The sequence below is a fragment of the Ovis canadensis genome, chromosome 26 (assembly GCF_042477335.2).
Source record: "Ovis canadensis isolate MfBH-ARS-UI-01 breed Bighorn chromosome 26, ARS-UI_OviCan_v2, whole genome shotgun sequence".
In the NCBI taxonomy this organism is placed as follows: domain Eukaryota; kingdom Metazoa; phylum Chordata; class Mammalia; order Artiodactyla; family Bovidae; genus Ovis; species Ovis canadensis.
This window is the reverse complement of record NC_091270.1, coordinates 31,946,560-31,965,997: the sequence shown is the minus strand read 5'-3', so window position 1 is coordinate 31,965,997 and position 19,438 is coordinate 31,946,560. Positions and strand designations below refer to the sequence as shown.

The window sequence follows — 19,438 nt, the reverse complement described above, 5'->3', positions numbered from 1 at the left end:
TGTCTTCTCCAAGTTGGAGCACACTTTGCAGTACAAGTGTTTCAGGCAGTTGTTACCCGGCTTAAGAAAACCTCGAAGTCACTCTCAACTTTTAAAGGTTGCTTTTACATTTCTGAAATTTCTCAAGTTCTGGTTGATACACTTTGGATTAATCCTTTATACACGTGGGCTAAAAGAGGTATTTTTATGCAACACATATATAGTTCTTGTAGAAAAATTAGAAAATGTGAGCACAAAGAAGAAAAATTTCACTTACCCTACCAGTTTTAGTGTATATATACCTCTTTTCCCTATCTTTTCTCAGAAAATGGAATTAATGTTATAATTTATTTTTAAAAATCATATATTACATGTTGCATCCTAAAATTCAGTCAGGCACTGATAACCTAAAAATGGATTTGCATGACTTCTGTGCAAGAGAGAGAAATAATAGAAAATAAATGTTCCGATAACTAGTCATTAAAATACTATGTTGCCCTTCTGAAAAAGACAGTTTGAAGGAATACATTAGTATTTTGTTTAACTACCTTCCCCCATGATAATTTGTTTTACTTTTCTTGGTTTCTTTAGTACTTCTTTCTAAGCCTGGCCATTTTAGGAACAGTGTGTGTGTTGAATGACTAAAAGAAGGTATAAATCAGTGATACCAGGTTCCAGAGAAATTTCTAGCAAGATCCAGGCCACCTTAAACGATAGTAAATCCTTTTTGATGAAACCAGTATTGTACAGCGTTTTTTTAAAATCTGTTATTGGAGTATTGGATATTGGTATAGGTTTTCTTAAGTATTGGAGTCTGGATTAAGATGTCTCGAAGATTTCTTTTCCAAAGGAGGGTTTTCTCAATCAGTTTTTATCTGACACAAAATGTTTACAACCTGCTTTTAAGATTTGGGACTCCATCTCTACCTCTCAATATTTAAAAATTAATAACAGCACATTTACAACTAACTCAGTTATGATATTCTTACAGTGATATTCAGTAATTACAATGCCTATAACTTTATGCTTCATTTAATGTAAATAAGGCTTCCCCTGTGGCTCAGTTGGTAAAGAATCTTCCTGCAGCAGGAGATGTAAGAGACCCAGGTTCGATCCCTGGGTCAGGAAGATCACCTGGACAAGGTAATGGCAACCTACTCCAGTATTCTTGCCTGGAAAATTCCATGGTAGGAGGAGCCTGGTGGACTACAGTCCACAGGGTCACAAAGAGCCGGACATGACTGAGTATATTCAGTAATTACAATTCCTGTAACTTTATGCTTCATTTAATGTAAATAAAGTCTGCACTTCTATGTAACAAGATGACATGATAAATATACTAACTTGATGGATATAGGATCGTGTGGATTCTTTTTTCTATCCTTTTCCCTTTTTTATCCTAACCTTAGTCACATGGGATCCTTGAACTTTGTGTGGGGATCCGTTTGGCCCACATTTAGTTGGGTTTATGGGCTTCCCTGGCGGCTCAGCTGGTAAAGAACCCGTCTGCCAATGAGGAAGACACAAGAGACTCAGGTTCGATCCTTTATACTTCATTCTTTTCATTCCTCCCACTATGGGCAGGTGAGGTAAACTTTTGATGAGTTGAGTTTTTATTTCAATCAATAGTGATAGATTTATGAAGATCACCTTGTTGCTGTTAGCCGCTAAGTCATGTCCAACTCTTGGTGACGCCATGGACTGTAGCGTGCTAGGCTCTCCTCTGTTCATAGGATTCTCCAGGCAAGAATACTGGAGTGGGTTGCTATTTCCTTCTCCAGGGGCTCTTCCTGACCCAGGGATCAAACCTGCAATTCCTGCATTGGCAGGCAGATTCTTTTTACTACTGAGCCACCAGGAAAACCCATGAAGATCACCTTCCCAGGCTTATGAGGAAAGAACCCAGGACTTGAAGAGTTGGCGGTGCCTGTTAAATCACATCTCTTCACCCCGTAAGAACAGGAAAAGCAGAAGGGAGCCCCCTGGTGGCTGTGAGTTTCAGCTATGGACTAGTCAGCCAGGTTTTGGATTCTCTCTTCTCTGCAACTGGTTGGGTAGCTTAAGGCAACTTACTCAACTTCTGAGGCCTAAGAGAGGTTAGTGACTGTAAGTGCTTAGATGACTAAGACTAAGGGAATTCTTTAATTAATTCATTGATGAATCTGTACCATGATGATGACCTTAGTCCAGTGATTTTTCGGCTCTAACCCTCTGTGTCTGCATATGGAAGATGAGGAGAGGCCGTCGAGCTTACAGAATACTTGTGAGGATTCAACAAAATGGTATATATAAACCATATGCTGAGTGTGCATCCAGTAACTATAAGGTGGAAAAAGCAATCTACGTTGAAATTGAAAGCCTTTTAAAATGAGAAACAAACTGCTAGAAGCGGTGCCGTTGGTATGTGATATGCCTCCTCGGGACCTTAATCCCTCCTAAGACTGGCTGGTGTACGTAGGTTTATCGCAGTGGTATGTGTTCAGATGATACGTTTGATACCCAAAGATGATCCTTTTTAAACGAGCTTATCCACGGAAGCCCTCATTAACAATATTAATGATTCTGACATGGAAATCAGAACTTGGAACCATTTTCCACAAAGCATAAAAACATGATTTAGCAGGGCTTGCCATGGGAATGACTCTTTGCAAAGCTAAAGCAATCCCTGGACTTGAAACATGATGCTTAAAATCTGATTATGAACTGTAATTAATATGTTTTAGTAAGTTGGCAAGTCAAAAAGCTTCCTCAGCTGATTTTAAAGTTATTGCAGCAGTTTTAATTGAAAGAGTTGATAGATATACAGTTTAATTAAAATGATTTAAATAGGCAATCTAAATAATGAAAAAACAGATTGACAGTTACTGCATAAGAAGCTTTCCCTTTAATCGTTAACTTATGATCTAATTCAATGCAATATAATTATATAATTTCCTCTATATAATAAGACTTTTAAGTAGTTTTTTTTTTGTTTAGTTCTCATTGTAATGTAACTTGTTTCATAAAGTTGTACTTCAATCTGGCACTGGAAGTAGTTTCATATATATTAATAAATACTTTTGAATATTAAATCACTGAAGCTGTCAGTTGTTATCCATTGACTCAGATTAGATGAAAGTATATCTAAGCTATAAAGAGAAAATGAAAGAAGGTTATACTGGCAAAACTCTTAAAGGACTGTTGGTACTTAAGTTTGACTTGGCTTTTTATTGTATGCATTTTAGATATGACTTAAATTCATGGTTAGGGAAATTTACAGTTAAAATTTTTTTTAATTCATCGATTTCCTTTATTGTCCCTCTGTCACTTTGTTTATTTTGGACCTTCCCCCCCTGCCGCCCCGCCCCCCTTCCCTGCCGCCCACCGGGCATATACTTCTGTGTTTCCATTTCTGGCGTTTGAAATAGAACTAAACCAAATCAAGGTTGTACTCTATATATACAGTTTTATAAAGATTTATAGTTTTGCTCAATCTGTATATTGTTGACATTGTTCCTTGTAATTAATAGACATACCATTTTTTAAAGCTGTGTCATATGTACCATAATAAATTAGCCACGTCCCCTTTCTGTCCTGATGCTATGAAACATGCTTAATGTTTTAATGACACAGAACAGCAAGGTTTTTGCAGCATCAGATCTTTTACCCAGATCCCCAAATGTTGGGAAAACAACAAAACCAGTTTTTTCCATCTAGTCTCTCCATTTGTGCATTCTGTTGAAGACAGGACTTTCCCAGGAAATAGCAGGCTGTGTTGAGTTTCCCTCGTGCGTTGTCTCCAATCAGAGGACACAGCCAGAGACTCAGAGGTGTCACAAAATGGCTGGAGCCAGACTCTTTCAGATTGAGCTCCAGTTCCACCAGGAATAAACTTAATTGTGTGACTTTGGGCAGGTGGCTGACATTGTTTCCTCATCTGAAATAGACATGATTTCCTCATCTCTATTTAACTCTGTTAAACTAACAACCCACTTCTTAGAGTTTCTGTAAAGATGAAAAGATTTGAGAAATACTTGAAATCGTAGCTGGTATATCGTGAACTCTGTGTAATAGATGGGTTTGCTGCTTTATAATATCACCATCATCATTACCGTTTCACTTGACTTTGCTGTGTTCTTAGTCACAAACGGCTTCTCACAAGATAACACAGCAAACTCTTGCTTTTGGAAGACTGGATGATGGTTGCAGTAGGTACCGTGCTGTTCACCTTTGCGACAGGACTCACTCTTTTTAGCCATGAGAAGACAGAGCGGTACACGTCGGACCGTGCTGTATGCTAACGTGCTGCATAGGGGCTAGCTTGGCCTATGGGGGTTGCTTCTTGGCGGACTCATTTTGACCTTTTTAAAATTTATCAAAAGCATGGGATATTTATCCTATTTGTGTGGTCTTGAGCATTTAAAATTTTAATTATGTATTACTCTCTTTTTAGAAGTACTAAGATTTTTTTTTTTCGGCAGAAGATTTTTGTCTGCAAGACTATTAAACATGACTCTCTCTATATTTTCCTTAAGTTTTATACTTACCAACACCAGTAAAAATACATGATAACATCTTATATACTTGAGGTGAAAGGAAGTATGAAACTTTTATTTGACTACCAAAAGCATTTTTTCTGTGTCATTCTCTAGGTGGACTGTATAGCCATTTTAGCATCTGAAATGTCTTTAACAGACTCTTATCTCATTTGTTCCTATATTTTAGACAGCAGTAACTGTGCGATTTTGCCAACTAATGCAAAAACAGGCAGAAACATTAAATGTATACAGATGACATATTTATATTATGATCTACTGTACTTAATGTTTCTAAAAGAACTAAAGCGTTTTCATTTGTTAGATACTATTGCATGTCAGATTGGTGCAGTCATTTTCAAGAGTGGTTAAATTTCAGAAATAGAGCTTTTTATATCGAGAAACTCATTTTATCACCTTTGCACATTAATGTTATCAAGGCAAAACTTGAGTGATCTTTCTTACATTTACAGTAAATTTAGAAGTTACAATGTAAACAGGTAAATAATTGGATTGATGTTTAAATCTTTAGCCCAACACAACAAGGATTTTCCTATGGACACTCTAGGATCTCTTAAGGTGTTGTATTAATAACATTATCAGTCTGAATCTTTTGTTCAATGAAAATGAGATTAAAAAGAAAATTCAGAAAAGTTTTTATCACTTAAAGAAGAAACATTACATATTCATTATCTCTGATGTCTTTCGAAAAAATTTGGTAGATTTACAGAAAAGTTGAGCAGCTAGTACAGAGTTCCCATATGGTCCCCTGCCCTACACAGCTTCCCCTATTATTGTCTATTTGTTATAATTAATGAACTAATATCGATATGTTCTTGTTGACTAAGGCCCATAGTTTACTCAGTTTCTTGGTTTTTATCCAGTGTGCTTTTTCTGGTCCAGGATCCTCCCCAGGACCCCACATGACCTTTAGCCGTCATACTTCCTTAAGCTACTCTTGTTTGGGACTTGTTTTTCATACTAACCTTGTTTTTTGATGAACATCTGTTTTTCAGCACATCCTTAATAAGCACCCATTTACCAGGCCCTGAACAAAACAGGCAACAAATCCATGCCCTCAAAAGATTCAGTTTTTAGGAGAGAGCTTATCGTTTACTCTTTAAAGACGAATGCCTTGTAGCACATTACTAAGCACATTGCTATTTAATATGACAGTTGAGTGACTTCTGATTTTTCCATAATGAGCAGAAACAAATGGAGTAACCATTTGCGGATTAATTGCAGAAGCATAGCTGTTGTATCTCTAGTCTGTACAAGATAGCTGTTCTTTTTAAGTGAGTGTTGTTTTTACATTTGAGAACACATTTAGTTCCAAAAGAGTTACTCTGTCTGTGATGAGACTATAGAAATGGAGAAAAGAGAGGTCAACCCCTTGTTGCCTTCAGGGAAAATATCATCAAAAATTACAGTTGAATTTTTCTGGTGGTTGACTAAGAAGCTTTTCATACAGTTGCTGCCATAAGCTTGGTTGCAGAGAAGTTAAAAAAAGGTGTGATGATATGGTGTATCAGAGATGAGGGTAGGGTTTGCAAGTTTATGTTGCCAAAGTGTTGCTGATTATAAGTATTTTTTAGCTGGAGTAGCTAAAGAAGCTGAAATAGCATGGTTTTGTTGAAAGCTTTGGTACTAGAACTTGATATGGGGCCAACACCTGTTAAACCAAGAAAATAGGAAAATTCCAGGAAGAAAAGGTACTCTCTGGCCATGGAAATTTGAAACAGTTAAATTATTTGGGGCACTATAGTGACTACATATTATTGTATGTTTGCCTTAAAGATTGCTGTGTTGAAAGCATCTTGCTGACCCGTGGCAGCCGGGGAGACTACTGGCCGTTCCTGTCCAAGGCCAGTGTTCAAGTTAACAGGCCATTAGCCATCAGGGATGGGCAGCAGAAAGTAGTTATTTTTGGAAACTTTTATTTACTTTTGGGCTACTTACTTGAGCAACTGATACTGTACTCTACAGCCTTTGAATAATTGGACTGTGTAAGGAAGACGCCATCAGTACCTGTCTAATCATGGGCCTGTTTAAATATATGGACATGAATGAAACCTTTTTGAAAGAAATTTTGCTGTGCACTGTATTTCCAGCCACATTGGTCAAGCTCTTTGAACAGTTACATTGTATTTTTTCTTTCAGCTCTATTTTTCCACTGTAGGCACATTTAAAATCAGTTTCCATAGTGACATCTGGTGGTAGTTTTGAAATCCTAGAGAGTATGTTTGGAATGATAAATATTTTTATTTAATAGCTCCGGGTTTCCGGCTTCTTTCAAATTTTTCAGCTTTTAACAAACTCCCCCTGAAAATGCCTTCCTTGTATTCTTGAGATTGGAGAAGCTAGGCATCTCTTGTTTCCGTCGTGTTTCATTAAAGCCGAGAAATGATTCTTATAACATTGCTGGATGGTGCATATATACCAGGCTTGTTTGAACTTGTCTTCTGGGCTCAGAATGCACAGTGTCGAATCACACAGTGGCATCCTTACCTTGCCTGCTGCTTGCACGCTGTAACCTTCTGACAAGAAAGGTGTCATTTCCACCAGAGCCATCTCACTGGCTTTGTCTGGTACATCACCGATTATCTCATCTGGCTTCAGGGAGCTCTGCGGCAGCCCTGGGCTATCACTTCTTTTTCTCTCACAGCCCAGGCTTACAGATCATCTCGTTGGTTGCATGCCATTGTTGCTCTCCCAGAAAGTGACAGACGAACAAAAAATAGGCACAGAGAAGGAGGTATTTGAAGACGAGAGGGAAATCATTGGAAGTCAGCGTACGGATGTTTATATGTATGTGCCAAATAAAATGGAGTATTATTGCGGGTGTGTGTTTAAAAAAAAATCTCTTTAAAACCTCTTTAAAATCTCTTTAACTATTTATTTTGTTGGTTGTTTCAGGAAAAGTGAATTTATAACCCAGTGTGCAGAAAAGTAGGAGTTATTGAAAGCTGGTTTGGTAGAAGATCGTGGACGGAGGAAAGTGGGACTGGGTTTAGTTTTGAGAATGAGCACAGTAGGTCGACTCACTTCCAGCAGTACCTGAGAGTCTTCGGTGGTTGTTTTCCTGTGTTAAAGGTACTAATGAAGAAGTCTTCATGATGGAATTTTGAAAATCTGCTTCTTTTGAATGAGTTAAGGTAACTGAAGTCACAGAAGAGAGCCGTCTATGCATGGTGGCCGTGCTCTCGGAAGGATGGGGGAAAGAGTGGTGACGCGTGTTCAGGAACTGAAATAGTGACTGAAGGAATAAGGCATAAGTGAGTAAGGGCTGAAAGAATTAAAGGTGCTCTGGCCAGATTTCTAAGTAGTTGCTTTGTTGGTTGTCTCAGAAACCAGGATGCCTATAAAGAATAACTGAGATTCTGATGAGCCCCTGGTTAAGGAGGTACCTTACTCTGGACTCGTATAAACTCTCTGCAAAAATCTCTCTGCCAAAGTATGGTCTAGTCCCACCTACGCTGTGCTTTCAGAATAGTGGTTCGAATTAGAATCTGCAATTAAAATATGTGCTTAGGCACTGGACCCTGGACCTCTGTGACCAAGCGGAGCCCTGAAATCCTCTCTGCTTTACTGTCCTTGGAGTTTGGGAAGGACTCTTACCTCCACAGTGGGAAACTGCTTGTGGGGTCTCATCATGGCAGCCCCCACTCAGTCCATGGTGCCCAGCACCCTTGCTGTGGCGGTGTGTGTGGCAATGGATCCATGGCTAATGATATAGCCTGATGGTGAAGAGCCAAAGTTCTGGAATCAGACTGGCTCATTCACGTCTCAGTTCCCCCTCTTTAACTGTTGACTGACTCCTTAATCACTGTGCTTCTCAATCACTCTTAAGGCCATTTGCTTACTGTATCTAAACTTCTGCCTCCTTGTTTGTGATGCTTGGAAGAAAATCAAATGATTCCTGTCTTCTTTAAATGATTTAATGCACATAAGCACCTAATGAAGTCCTTGACATGCAGTAAATCCTTCTACTATTAAATTATTATGAATATAGCAAATTTACTCATTTTATTATCTAAGCATTTTTTTTAAAGAAGAGATTATTCAATATGCCCTCCTTTCCCTTTGGAAATTAAAAATTCACCTTATTTTTTAGTTACCTATCAGCTGTATTAAGTAATTTTGCCCTTTTACAAGGATATAATAAAAGACATTAAAACATGAACATCTCAGAAGTCACTATATGAAATATACATAAAGATATACAGTCCAAGAATTCATGAAATAGGAACACCTGAATATCTCACTTAGGCATGTTTAATTGCTAATTCACGCAATTCTAGTTTCTCCCATATTTGAGTAGAGCGGCTTTGGTGTATCACTTTGAACTGATGGTAATATCTGGCGGTTCCCTGGACCTTGACACCTTCCCTCCAGACTGTGGCTCAGCAGTCAGGCACAGGCAGGTGGGCTCCCCCTCAGTTGCTAGGTTGATTGGAAGAGAGGGCAGTTCCCAGCAGAAGCATCTGTCTCATACATGTGCACTGCAGTCTGGACGCTTTCAGACCAGACTCCACATGCAACTGGATGGGAAATCAATAGCTATTTTTGTCTGTGATTTAAATCTTGTAATGTATTTGCATTTTCTGTCTCTTTTTTCCTAATACCCTGACACTAAAAAAAAAAACAACCAAGCCTGTTGTATGTGAATGAACACTTAATTCACTCCTTCTGAATTCTGATCTGCAAAAAATGGACAGAACAGCATTGACCTGTCTTTTCAGGGTTTTCACAGTAAATTTGGTTGACTGCACGTTTGTCATACTAACGGTAAGACTGATGGGATTTCGTTGGTACCTGAAGTCAGAGATTCCTGGTGTTTGAACTCCAGCTCTGCCATTTCCTATGACCCTGGGAAAGCCTCATCCCTTTTAATCTGAGATTTTCATTCACAAAATGAGGATAATAACACCACATATATGGGAAGATTAGATATAAGGAATAAATAAAATAATGCAGGTAAGATAGTTATAGTGCCTGATACATAGTAAAGACCGACAAAACTTTTCCTAATTATTACTATTAAATGCCTACAAATGACATTGAGAGGGAGACACAGTTTTTAAAATGAACTAGTTGAGGATTAGAATTCAAAAGGGGTGAGTACAAGTACCGTGTACCTGTCTTGAAATTTTCTAATCATGCTTTACCTGCCAAGTGATTTATGTTACATTTTCATGACATGGCAGAAATGAGAAGCATCTGTGCATTCATCTGTTTATGTAATCCTCTTAGAACATTCAGTTTTTCCCTGATGTCCTTTGTTATCAATTGATGGGAGTGATAAAAAAGAAAAACTGGAAAAGATTACTTTCCTGTGGTTACTAAGGGCACTCTTCTTTCAGGCTAAAAACAGATATGATTTTGCTAATTTAGTGAACAGATTCAGTATGCAAAGACTCATGTTTGGACAAGAGAAGAAGGAAAACATGTTTGACTTATCTGCTGCGCAGACACCAGCTAGCTCCTTTTTTATTTAAGAGTTCTGAGTCTTTGTTCTGTAGTTTTAGGAGGAGATCCATTTTGAGGATTTGCTAAGAATTAATGAAGCAGTAGCCGTAATGCTTCTGAATAGCAATACATATTCATTTTATGATAATCCACTTCACATTTTAATATTTAGGTTTGCTCTTTATAAGTTGGAAACTTTTGGGGGAGGGTTAGATATAGTTATTTAACATTTAAAATAAAGGAGGTCTTTTTTTATATTGATAACCTCAGATAAGCACATATTTAAATTTACATTGTGATCAAAAAGTAAGAAATACAGATGTGTTTTTGGTCAAAATAAAGACTGCTTCATTTCACAGATTGAATTGATATTTGTTACTTTTTCCATAGTATTCTGCATTCATTGGAAAACTTTAGGGATTCTAGAGTTGCAGGATTTCCAAAGTTCAACCTGGATCATATTGAACAGTAAAAGTAGCATTAACCCACAGTGATGCTCTTTGCTGTGGCTCAGATGGTAAAGAATCCACCTGCAATGCAGGAAACCCAGGTTCAGTCCCTGAGATGGGAAGATCCCCTGGAGGAGGAAATGGCAACCCAGTCCAGTGTTCTTGCCCAGGGAGTCCTATGGACAGAAGAGCCTGGTGGGCTACAGTCCATGGGTCATAAAGAGTCGGACATGACTGAGCGACTAGTACACACACACACACACACTGCACAACAAGAGAAAAAAATGCAGTGATGTATTTTGGGAAAACCAGATGACAAGATTACACCATTGAATAAAAAGGTGGGGTTTGCCCAAGACAAACGGATATTTCTGCTGTTAATCACCCTGAGATTAAGTAAGCCTGTGAGTGATTTCAGGGTCTGGGCCAAAATGTTACAGACATTCTAACCATCTTCTTTGTAATTTTATAGCTCTACTTCTCACTAGTTGACTTAATAAGTCCGAGTTTGGGTCCATTTGAGGACGATTCTGTACCAAGTCCAGTTAAGATATACATTCATTCTCGTTCGTTCATTTAATAAATAGTGATATAAATAATGAAATAGTAATGTGCTGGGTAAACTGGTATTTGACAAGGAGGCTGTCTCTGCCCCTATGGAGCTTGTAACATGGTGAGAGCACTGATGTTTGTAGCATCTTGATTGTGTTGCCATTTGTTTAAGGCTATTAAAAGGAACGGAAAGATTTCAGGACATAAGAGACCATATTTGCCTATTCATTTCTTTGGGCTGTTTTGAGACTTAAATCAGATAAATTTTGTAAAGCAAAGCACTCCACATAGTGCCTGGCACCGAATACTGACGATGACAGAAACTTCTATAAGAGTGATAGTATGTGCCAAGCGCTGTATTCTAATCATTGTAAGGGTATTGGTTCATTTAGTCAGCATTCTATTCTTATCCCATTGTATAGAAGAGGAAACCAAGACACAGAGAGGTTGGAGAGTTTGCTTAAGACGGCTTAGCTGTGAGCCTTGCGTAAGTCAGAGTTGTCGTGTAGGCTGACACTTCCCCATAGTGACAGGTGGTTGTTATTGACACAGTGCTTCATGCTTGTCTTCCTCTTTTGCCAGGTGTCATAGAGACTTCAGACCGGCTGGACCGCGAGTCGACCTCTCATTACTGGCTGACAGTCTACGCATCTGATCAGGGCGTGGTGCCCCTGTCCTCCTTTGTAGAGGTCTACATAGAGGTGGAGGATGTGAATGACAACGCTCCGCAGACGTCGGAGCCTGTTTATTATCCGGAAATAATGGAAAACTCTCCCAAGGATGTATCTGTGGTCCAGATCGAGGCATTTGATCCAGACTCTAGCTCTGATGACAAGCTGACGTACAAAATCACAAGTGGAAATCCACAGGGATTTTTCTCAATTAATTCTAAAACAGGTATGTGTTAATACTATTATGTACGAAATAGCCATGCTTGTACGCTCTTGATTTGGGGAAATTTAAGAATTAAATTTCTTTATTTGCCACTTTTCTTTCGTTTTTGATAAATCATTTTCCTTTAGAATTATTCAAGACAAGGTTTTATTCTCTGATGAAAATTTAGCCCCATTTTTTTTTCCTTTCAATTTGTTTTTATAAAACTACTTTGCTTCTTAGTAAAGTTTCATTTGCAGGTGAAAAAGCAAATATTGTAGTTTTGTTAATAGCTCCTAAATTTAGTAATGTATTTTAAACTTAACTGCGGATTCTACTGCTGCTGCATTTTCCAAACTCTCCGTTTTATGAAAACTATCAAAAGAGTTTATTTCACACTTCACAGTACTTTTTTTTTTTTTTAATGTTGTTTTGGAATTTTCCCATAGAGCAGTGCTGTGTGTCTGCAGGCAGTAAAGGATCCGAATTCCGTAATTTTCAAATTGGGAGCAAATTCTTGAACTCACACGTCAAATTTTCCTTCTAACCATTTTTTTCTCTGAATGTCCAACATTCTAGGAAGGTAATTCCTTGACTCCAAAGTCCTTATAAACTATGAATGTTTGAACTTTTACATTTGACAGTGCATCAGCTTTTTCCTTAAGTCTTGGTTCTCTTTATCCTGTTTCACATACACATGCACAGAGGCTCAGCAGAGCTATCCTTTGTGTAGTAAAAAGTTAGCTACCATTTATGCATGAAAAGTTTGCAAGTGCTGTTTACAAGCTCTCTTGATCAGAGTTAAAATAGGAGCCACCGCATGACACCAAGAGGACAGTTCTTTCATAGGAAGATAAAACTTCTCTTGAAGGAGGGCTTTGGCCTTTGAACCTCGACTATTCAGTGAGTTAGTACTTTCCATAGAATCTAGTTTCCATAAACTAGATTATGAAGAGGTAGGTTTATAATTTACATACCTCTGTCCAGCCTTTGCTTATTATGTGATATATTATTTAGGGGAACTGTCCTGTTCAGTTATTGAGTTGTCTATTTGATATATCAAGGAAATAATATATAAAAACCAGAATTAAGAAGGCATTCTCAGCTTCCTTGCCAGTCTTTGTTATTCCTTTTTTTTTTGTACCGTTCTTATTTTATAATTTACTTTGTTGAACTTAAAAGGAAGCAGTTTTTAAGGTGGAGAGAAGCTTGAGTTCAATATCCATGTACTGAAATGCTTATAGAAAGATGCTTGATAAGGGAGCATGTGTGTATTGAATATTTTGTGTCTTAAAAAGTATGTTAAAAAATTAGTTTTTAAACCTCTTGTCACCATATTCCAACCTGTCCTAAAGACTTTCTTGATTAGTACAAGTAAACAAGACTGATTTTTGACTATACTTTTGCCTTGAGATTAATATGCTCTTGCTCTTTGGCCAAATTCCGATGTGTTCCTCTGATGGAGATTAAGAGTGAGGTTTGGATTGTTAGAAAACCAGTAGCTGATTAAGAATGATTGAGCCCTATAAGAATTTAATTATGTGAGAGAAACAGGACTTTAGGGTCTTTGCTTTTGGAAGTGTTAGTAATAGGATGCCAAGAGGGTTTCTTGAGCCCAGGAATAAGCGCTGGAACTAAGAGATTGTACAAGAAGACCCTGGTGGTTCAGACAGTAAAGAATCTGCCAGTAGTGCAGGAGACCCGGCTTTGATCCCTGGGTCTGGAAAATCCCCTGGAGAAGGGCATGGCAACCCACTCCAGTATTCTTGCTTAGAGAATCCCCATGGACAGAGGAACTTGGCAGGCTATAGTACATGGGGTCACAAAGAGTTGGACTCAACTGAGTGAGGAACAATTTTCACTTTACTTTTTCATAAAGATCGGAATCAACAATACCTCTGATTACTAAAGGCTTGTTTAAGCAGTGTCTTTTATACTGTTTCACTGCATTACTCATAAGTCAGTTCAGCCTCATTTTTGGTGAAATAAAAGGAAAGAACTAAGAGCTAAAAAATTTAGAATGCACTGTCAAATATTAAAGAAGAAAGATAAGATATTTATAAAAATTTCAGAGGAGGATTTCACAGTCAAGAAACTATTTGCTTGAAACGGGGGTTGGTCACAGACCTTGAGAAATGTAGAAGCCACAGCCTTGGGGTGGTAATTCAGGAACATAACCACCCCTTTTAAACAGTTGCTTGATTAGTTAGACTTTAAAATGTTTTCACTTTTATACATCATCTCTCTTGTAGATTAGATTAAGTCCTCTGTGAAGAGACAGGCAAGCAGGCTACACATATGCCCTTTGGAATATCTGAGCAGATACCGTATGTTTGGACATAATGTGTATTTGAGGAGAAGGAGAAAGCAACTGAGAGAAATTATATAAGTCAGAGCTACTGTGGGGAGCCTTGAAACCTTGGTTATCTGTCTGCGGCCTCTGAAATGAGGACGATGCTGCTGTTGTGTTATATCTTGAAGAAGCGGGATTAATGTGGCATCGCCACTCCCTTTAAGTCTGTCTGTCCTGACAACTCTTTAGAAGGGATGTCTCCTGAAACCTCAAAACCCTTCCTTATCTTTGGGGAGAAGAAATCCCATTTCGGAGTCCGCAGCTAGCTCCCAGACCCTTGGGCGGCATATAGATCCTGTTTATAAAACAGCGGGGGAAAATACATTGAGATTCCCCAGAGGTTTTATTTATTGATGAGTTGAAGGCAGATAACAGTGGAGAATAACTGTAGTTAGCACTCAGGAATATTTGTTGTGAAGCAGGTAGTAAACTGTGTTTTGTGAAAATGTCTGATCACAAGTCACCCAAGTCTCTGAAAGTCTAGAAATACCCATATGTTAGCATGGGCACTGTAAAAGAGGATAGTAAATATACAGCCCCACAAGGTCTGCCTCTGGATGCTTCTGTTTCTGCAGCTCAGCAGATAATTTGGGCATGATCTTCAGGGTCCAAATGTAACGCCTCAAAGGATACATGTGCCTCAGAACTTTTAAAGCAGACTGACTTTCAGTAGGCTGGTCAGGATCACTGGGGGCCAGATTGTGAAAGCTGGTGAAGACAGTCAGGTAGAAGAAAGTTCCTGTGATGCACTGACCCATCACCCCACCTGGGGTCCCAGAATCATGTTGCTTAATTATTAATGGCAGAGTGAGAAAATCACCAGGCTGGAAGGCATGAGATGTGGGCGGTAGTGAGGTTTACCTCTGAGATCTTGGAGAAAACTGGCTTCCAGGTCCTTATGTTTTGTGATTAGTGATGAGCATCTTTGCAGCTGGGAGAGATGCCGCGGCCTCGCCCATGTGCATGTGTTAGTTATCTGCTCTGTTAACACTGCATGAGATAACCAGGGTCTCAGTAGATTGATAAATGCATGCCTGTCCTTTGCATGAGCAGATCTGAAGGAGTAAAATGGGTCTACTTGCTTCTGAGTGGTGAAGAGAAACTTAGAATCCTGGTGATTATCACAACATCCCGCAGACTGAAGGAAATCTGAATTCATTGCCATTCAAGTCATTTTTTACACATCAGATGTTTACTGAGCCGCTGCTGTCTGTTCAGCATGTGAAGAGGTGCTCTGAGAGTTGGTAGTCTGCGTGCATGAAATAGCAGAGAGAGACAGGTAGATGTGAGATGTGTGCCCATGTGCTAATAAACGCCTCTGGAGGAAGTGGGAGAGTGATGATGACAGATGTGGTGGTACAATAAGGAGGATGAGGCCCCTTGGAAAAGTTAGTGTGCCGATACAGCAAGTAGTCAAGTGGATGGCGGGAGAAGGGGTTCGGGGGTGTTCTTCACGTTGGGACAGTTGGAAGGAGTGGTGAGGCCAAGAAATCCAGTTTGACGAGTGCATGAGAGAATGGCTGTGCTTGGTGGAAAGGCGTAAATACCAGAAGAAGGGTTCAGGATAATATTTATGTTATTTTTATAAATAATGACCTATTTTGGAGAGTCTCTGTGCAATCCCTTGGAATGTTCTGTATAAACTTAAATCAGATGACCTCACTAAGTCCTCCTGGAGAGGAAGAAACATCCCCCCAGAACCTTTCTTTCTCCTATTGTCATAGTGGGATGCCTGTTTTTTTTTTAAAAAACGGAACCAAAAAACCTTGTCTAGGACTGGGTTTGATCAGCTGAATTGGAGATTCTCAGTGACAAGTTTGGATGAACGTTTTTAAATGTATTTTGTGCCTGGAACTGCCTTTCTGCATCTCAGATGGTTCCAGTTATGTTGTTTATAGCTGGGGTGGCAGGGTGTTTCCTTTTAACAGAAGGGACAAGCAAAAGCGACTTGATCCAGTTTTCTTTTCTAATACACACTTTTGTTAACGCCAGAAGTTCTTATAACATTTCTTGTTTGATTATGCTCAGTATCAGGGTAAATCTGCTTCTTTTAACAAAACTCATGCAGTTGCTCGAGGTGGGAGAGAGGCAAGAGCAGAGAGCGTTAGATCGACTGAGCCCTGGCGGCCTGGCTCCTGCACACACATGCGTCACAGCTTCCTTTGCAGAATGTCAAGGACAGAGAAGAAGGGGGCCCAAACAATGGGGACCAGTGTGCACTCCCAGGCGCAAAGTGTCTTTCTCGTCAATGCTATCAGCTTGAACTTTTGAGGTCTGATAGGTCGCTTACAGTTGGCATGTAATTTCCAAGTGTTCATTTGGGGCCTGTGTGTGCTTTAGAAACGACTACACTTTTATTCCCTAATCTCTGTGTTGGTATTTTACAGGTTTTGGACACAAAGCAAGTATTGCTCTTTACTTTTGAAAAAGTTGTATTGGAGTGTTGTTGACGTACAATCAGTTGCACATAGTTAAAGCTTGTGATTGGATGAGTTTTGACATAGCTACCCAGCTGTGAAACCATCACTGCGGTCAAGCAGCAAAGCTACCCATGTCTCCCGCTAAGTTCCCCAAGCCTCTCCCTTCTATTGCTGTCTCTTCCCGCCCCCCAGGCAGCCACTGATCTGCCTTTAATCACTGTTTATTAGTTGGCCTTCCCTAAGATTTTCTATAAATAGACTCATAGAGTATATACTTTTTTTTCGGTAAAGGTCCTTCCACTCAACATACCTTCTTTTGAGAGTCACGGATGTTGTAGTGAAGACATGTGCACTTGTTAGTTATCTGCTCTGTTAACACTGCATGAGATAACCAGGGTCTCAGTAGACTGATAAATGCATGCCTGTCCTTTGGATGAGCAGATCTGAAGGAGTAAAATGGGTCTACTTGCTTCTGAGTGGTGAAGAGAAACTTAGAATCCTGGTGATTATCACAACATCCCGCAGACTGAAGGAAATCTGAATTCATTGCCATTCAAATCATTTTTTACACATCAGATGTTTACTGAGCCGCTGCTGCCTGTTCAGCATGTGAAGAGGTGCTCTGAGAGTTGGTAGTCTGCGTGCATGAAATAGCAGATAACAGTGGAGAATAACTGTAGTTAGCACTACAGTTATAGCGCCCACTGAAATAGTTCATACCAGGCGGTTCTAACCCTGCGTGAGCTACAGCATCTTGTCCTTTCCCCGGAAACCGCAGGGAAGGTTGCGACCCATTCTTTCTCCTGCTCCTTCTGCCTCCTGACTGACCCCGATGCTTGGCTGCAGTGAATAATAAACTGTCTTTTCAGTGACAGTAGTCTTCTGATCTGGTGGCCTCACCATTCTTGAATGATAAGAAAGCCTACATTTTCAAGCACTTTGAGGCAACTACTGCTTGTACTTTCTTATACTCATGTACAAACAAGCATGCGTTATTTTTTTTTTTTCTCATCTTTTTCGCTGGGGTGGTAGCATACTGAACACAGTGATAAATATCTCAGGTTTTTCCCTTATTAGCATTCGAGGCTGGGGAAGGAAATGGCAACCCACTCCGGTATTCTTGCCTGGAGAATCCCAGAGACAGGGGAGCCTGGTGGGCTGCCATCTACGGGGTCGCACAGAGTTGGACACGACTGAAGCGACTTAGCAGCAGCAGCATCAGAGGCTGTACCTTAGGAAAGTTACTTTATTGTAGTCATTGATGGGCTTGCCACATTATTATAAGAATGTAGGTACACATCCACGTACCTTTCATACCTACTTCACGGATCCACTTATTTACACTGTCTAGTAAATGTTTGTTGCAGGGGGGGGGGTTCTATGTTCCCATTCATTGGGGTACATTTTCCTGTTGGGGAACAAACACTGAAAAAGAAATTTTTTATGGTTAAAAATAAATTCATCGGAAATGTGTATTAAGCAGAGGTGTCCGTTTTGAATATAGAGTGTGTTTGTGGATGTGATTTCTGTGTGTCTGCAAGAACATCTTCAAAGGGTTTAGTCTCTTTGACAACTATTGGATCTGTTTCCACCTATTTAAAATTTTAAATGGTTTAAAAATTTCTTGAGGCTGTTTCAGCTTACTGTTTTCCTAGCTGTTTCTTTATCAATTCTGTAGAGTTGAGATTTCATGGTGTTTTGGAGCCTGATCTCTACTCTAAATCTCTTATTATTAGATCTGAAACACGTGGCACCATTGGAATCACAGAAGCCACAGATTCCGTCCCTGTGGGCTGATTTCTGTGAGACCGTCGCATGCTTGTTGCCTTTGAGACTTGACCTTGAAGGAGACGGCCAAAGAGAAACCAGCAGCCCTTGGCTTTCCTTCTTTTGCTACTCTTTGTGCTGTGTTCTGGTCTTTCCTGTCCCACTCTTCCACCTCTGACCTCACTTTTAGATCAGGCTGAAATAAAACTTTCTCCAGGAGCCAGAAGGGCAGTGACAAGTGTAGCTTCTTAAGCATGTGGCACTTTATATATATTACAGCAGCCTCACTTAGTTGATCTTTACAAGAAACCCTGTGAGATAGGCAGAGACTGCAAATGCCAACAGTCTGCTGTCTTCTCCATTTGTGTTTTTCCCAATTTTCAAGTAAATTATATGACTTCAGTGGAGAAGGAAACGGCAACCCAGCCCAGTATTCCTGCCTGTGAAATCCCATGGACAGAGGAGCCTGGCGGGCTACTGTCCAAGGAGGCACAAGAGTCGGACACGACTGAGCAAGTGAACCGCCACTACACAGGGCTTCAGGGAGAGGCAGAGGCCACCTGAGGTCAGGGCCAGGAAGACACGAGTTTCATGACCGCTGCTTCTGGATGCAGGATCCCATGTTCACTCGATGGGCTTTCGGGTTTGGGATGTACATGTGGTTTCAGATCTGTTTTGTTCTGTACCTTCTCTGTTTTTTGCTGAATTATATGATGGTTGCTTTTTAGGCGAATCTTACTTCTAGTAATATTTTCAGACCGAAAAGCACAAAGCTTGTAAATAACACTAAGTTTTTAAACTTGTTTTATTAACCGTGTACGGCAAGGATCATTAAACCTTTGCCATGAAGGGCCAAGTCTGAAATAATTTCAGCTTTGCACGCCACACAGTCTCTGTCGCAGCCACTCAGCTCTGTCACTGCAGAGCGAAAGCCGCCCTCGACAGCAGGGGAATTAATGAGAATGGCTGTGTGTGCCAATAAAACTTTATTTATGAGCATCGAAACTTGCTTTTCATATATTTTTCCTGTGTCACAATATATTCTTTTGTTTATTTCTGATT

At 39.6% G+C, this 19,438-nt stretch overlaps 1 protein-coding gene across 5 annotated transcripts in view; it reads left to right on the top strand.

The window, feature by feature from the left end:
- The window catches only part of FAT1 (FAT atypical cadherin 1), a 122,906-nt gene that overhangs the window by 49,696 nt on the left and 53,772 nt on the right, over positions 1–19,438 (top strand). For all 5 annotated transcript variants that reach the window (XR_011253526.1, XM_069573297.1, XM_069573294.1 and 2 more), the window contains one exon: positions 11,546–11,860. Coding sequence is in view for 4 of the 5 variants with exons in the window: in XM_069573297.1 (XP_069429398.1) it covers positions 11,546–11,860 (315 nt within the window). In the remaining variant the exon portion in view is untranslated. The remainder of the gene's footprint in view (positions 1–11,545; positions 11,861–19,438) is intronic.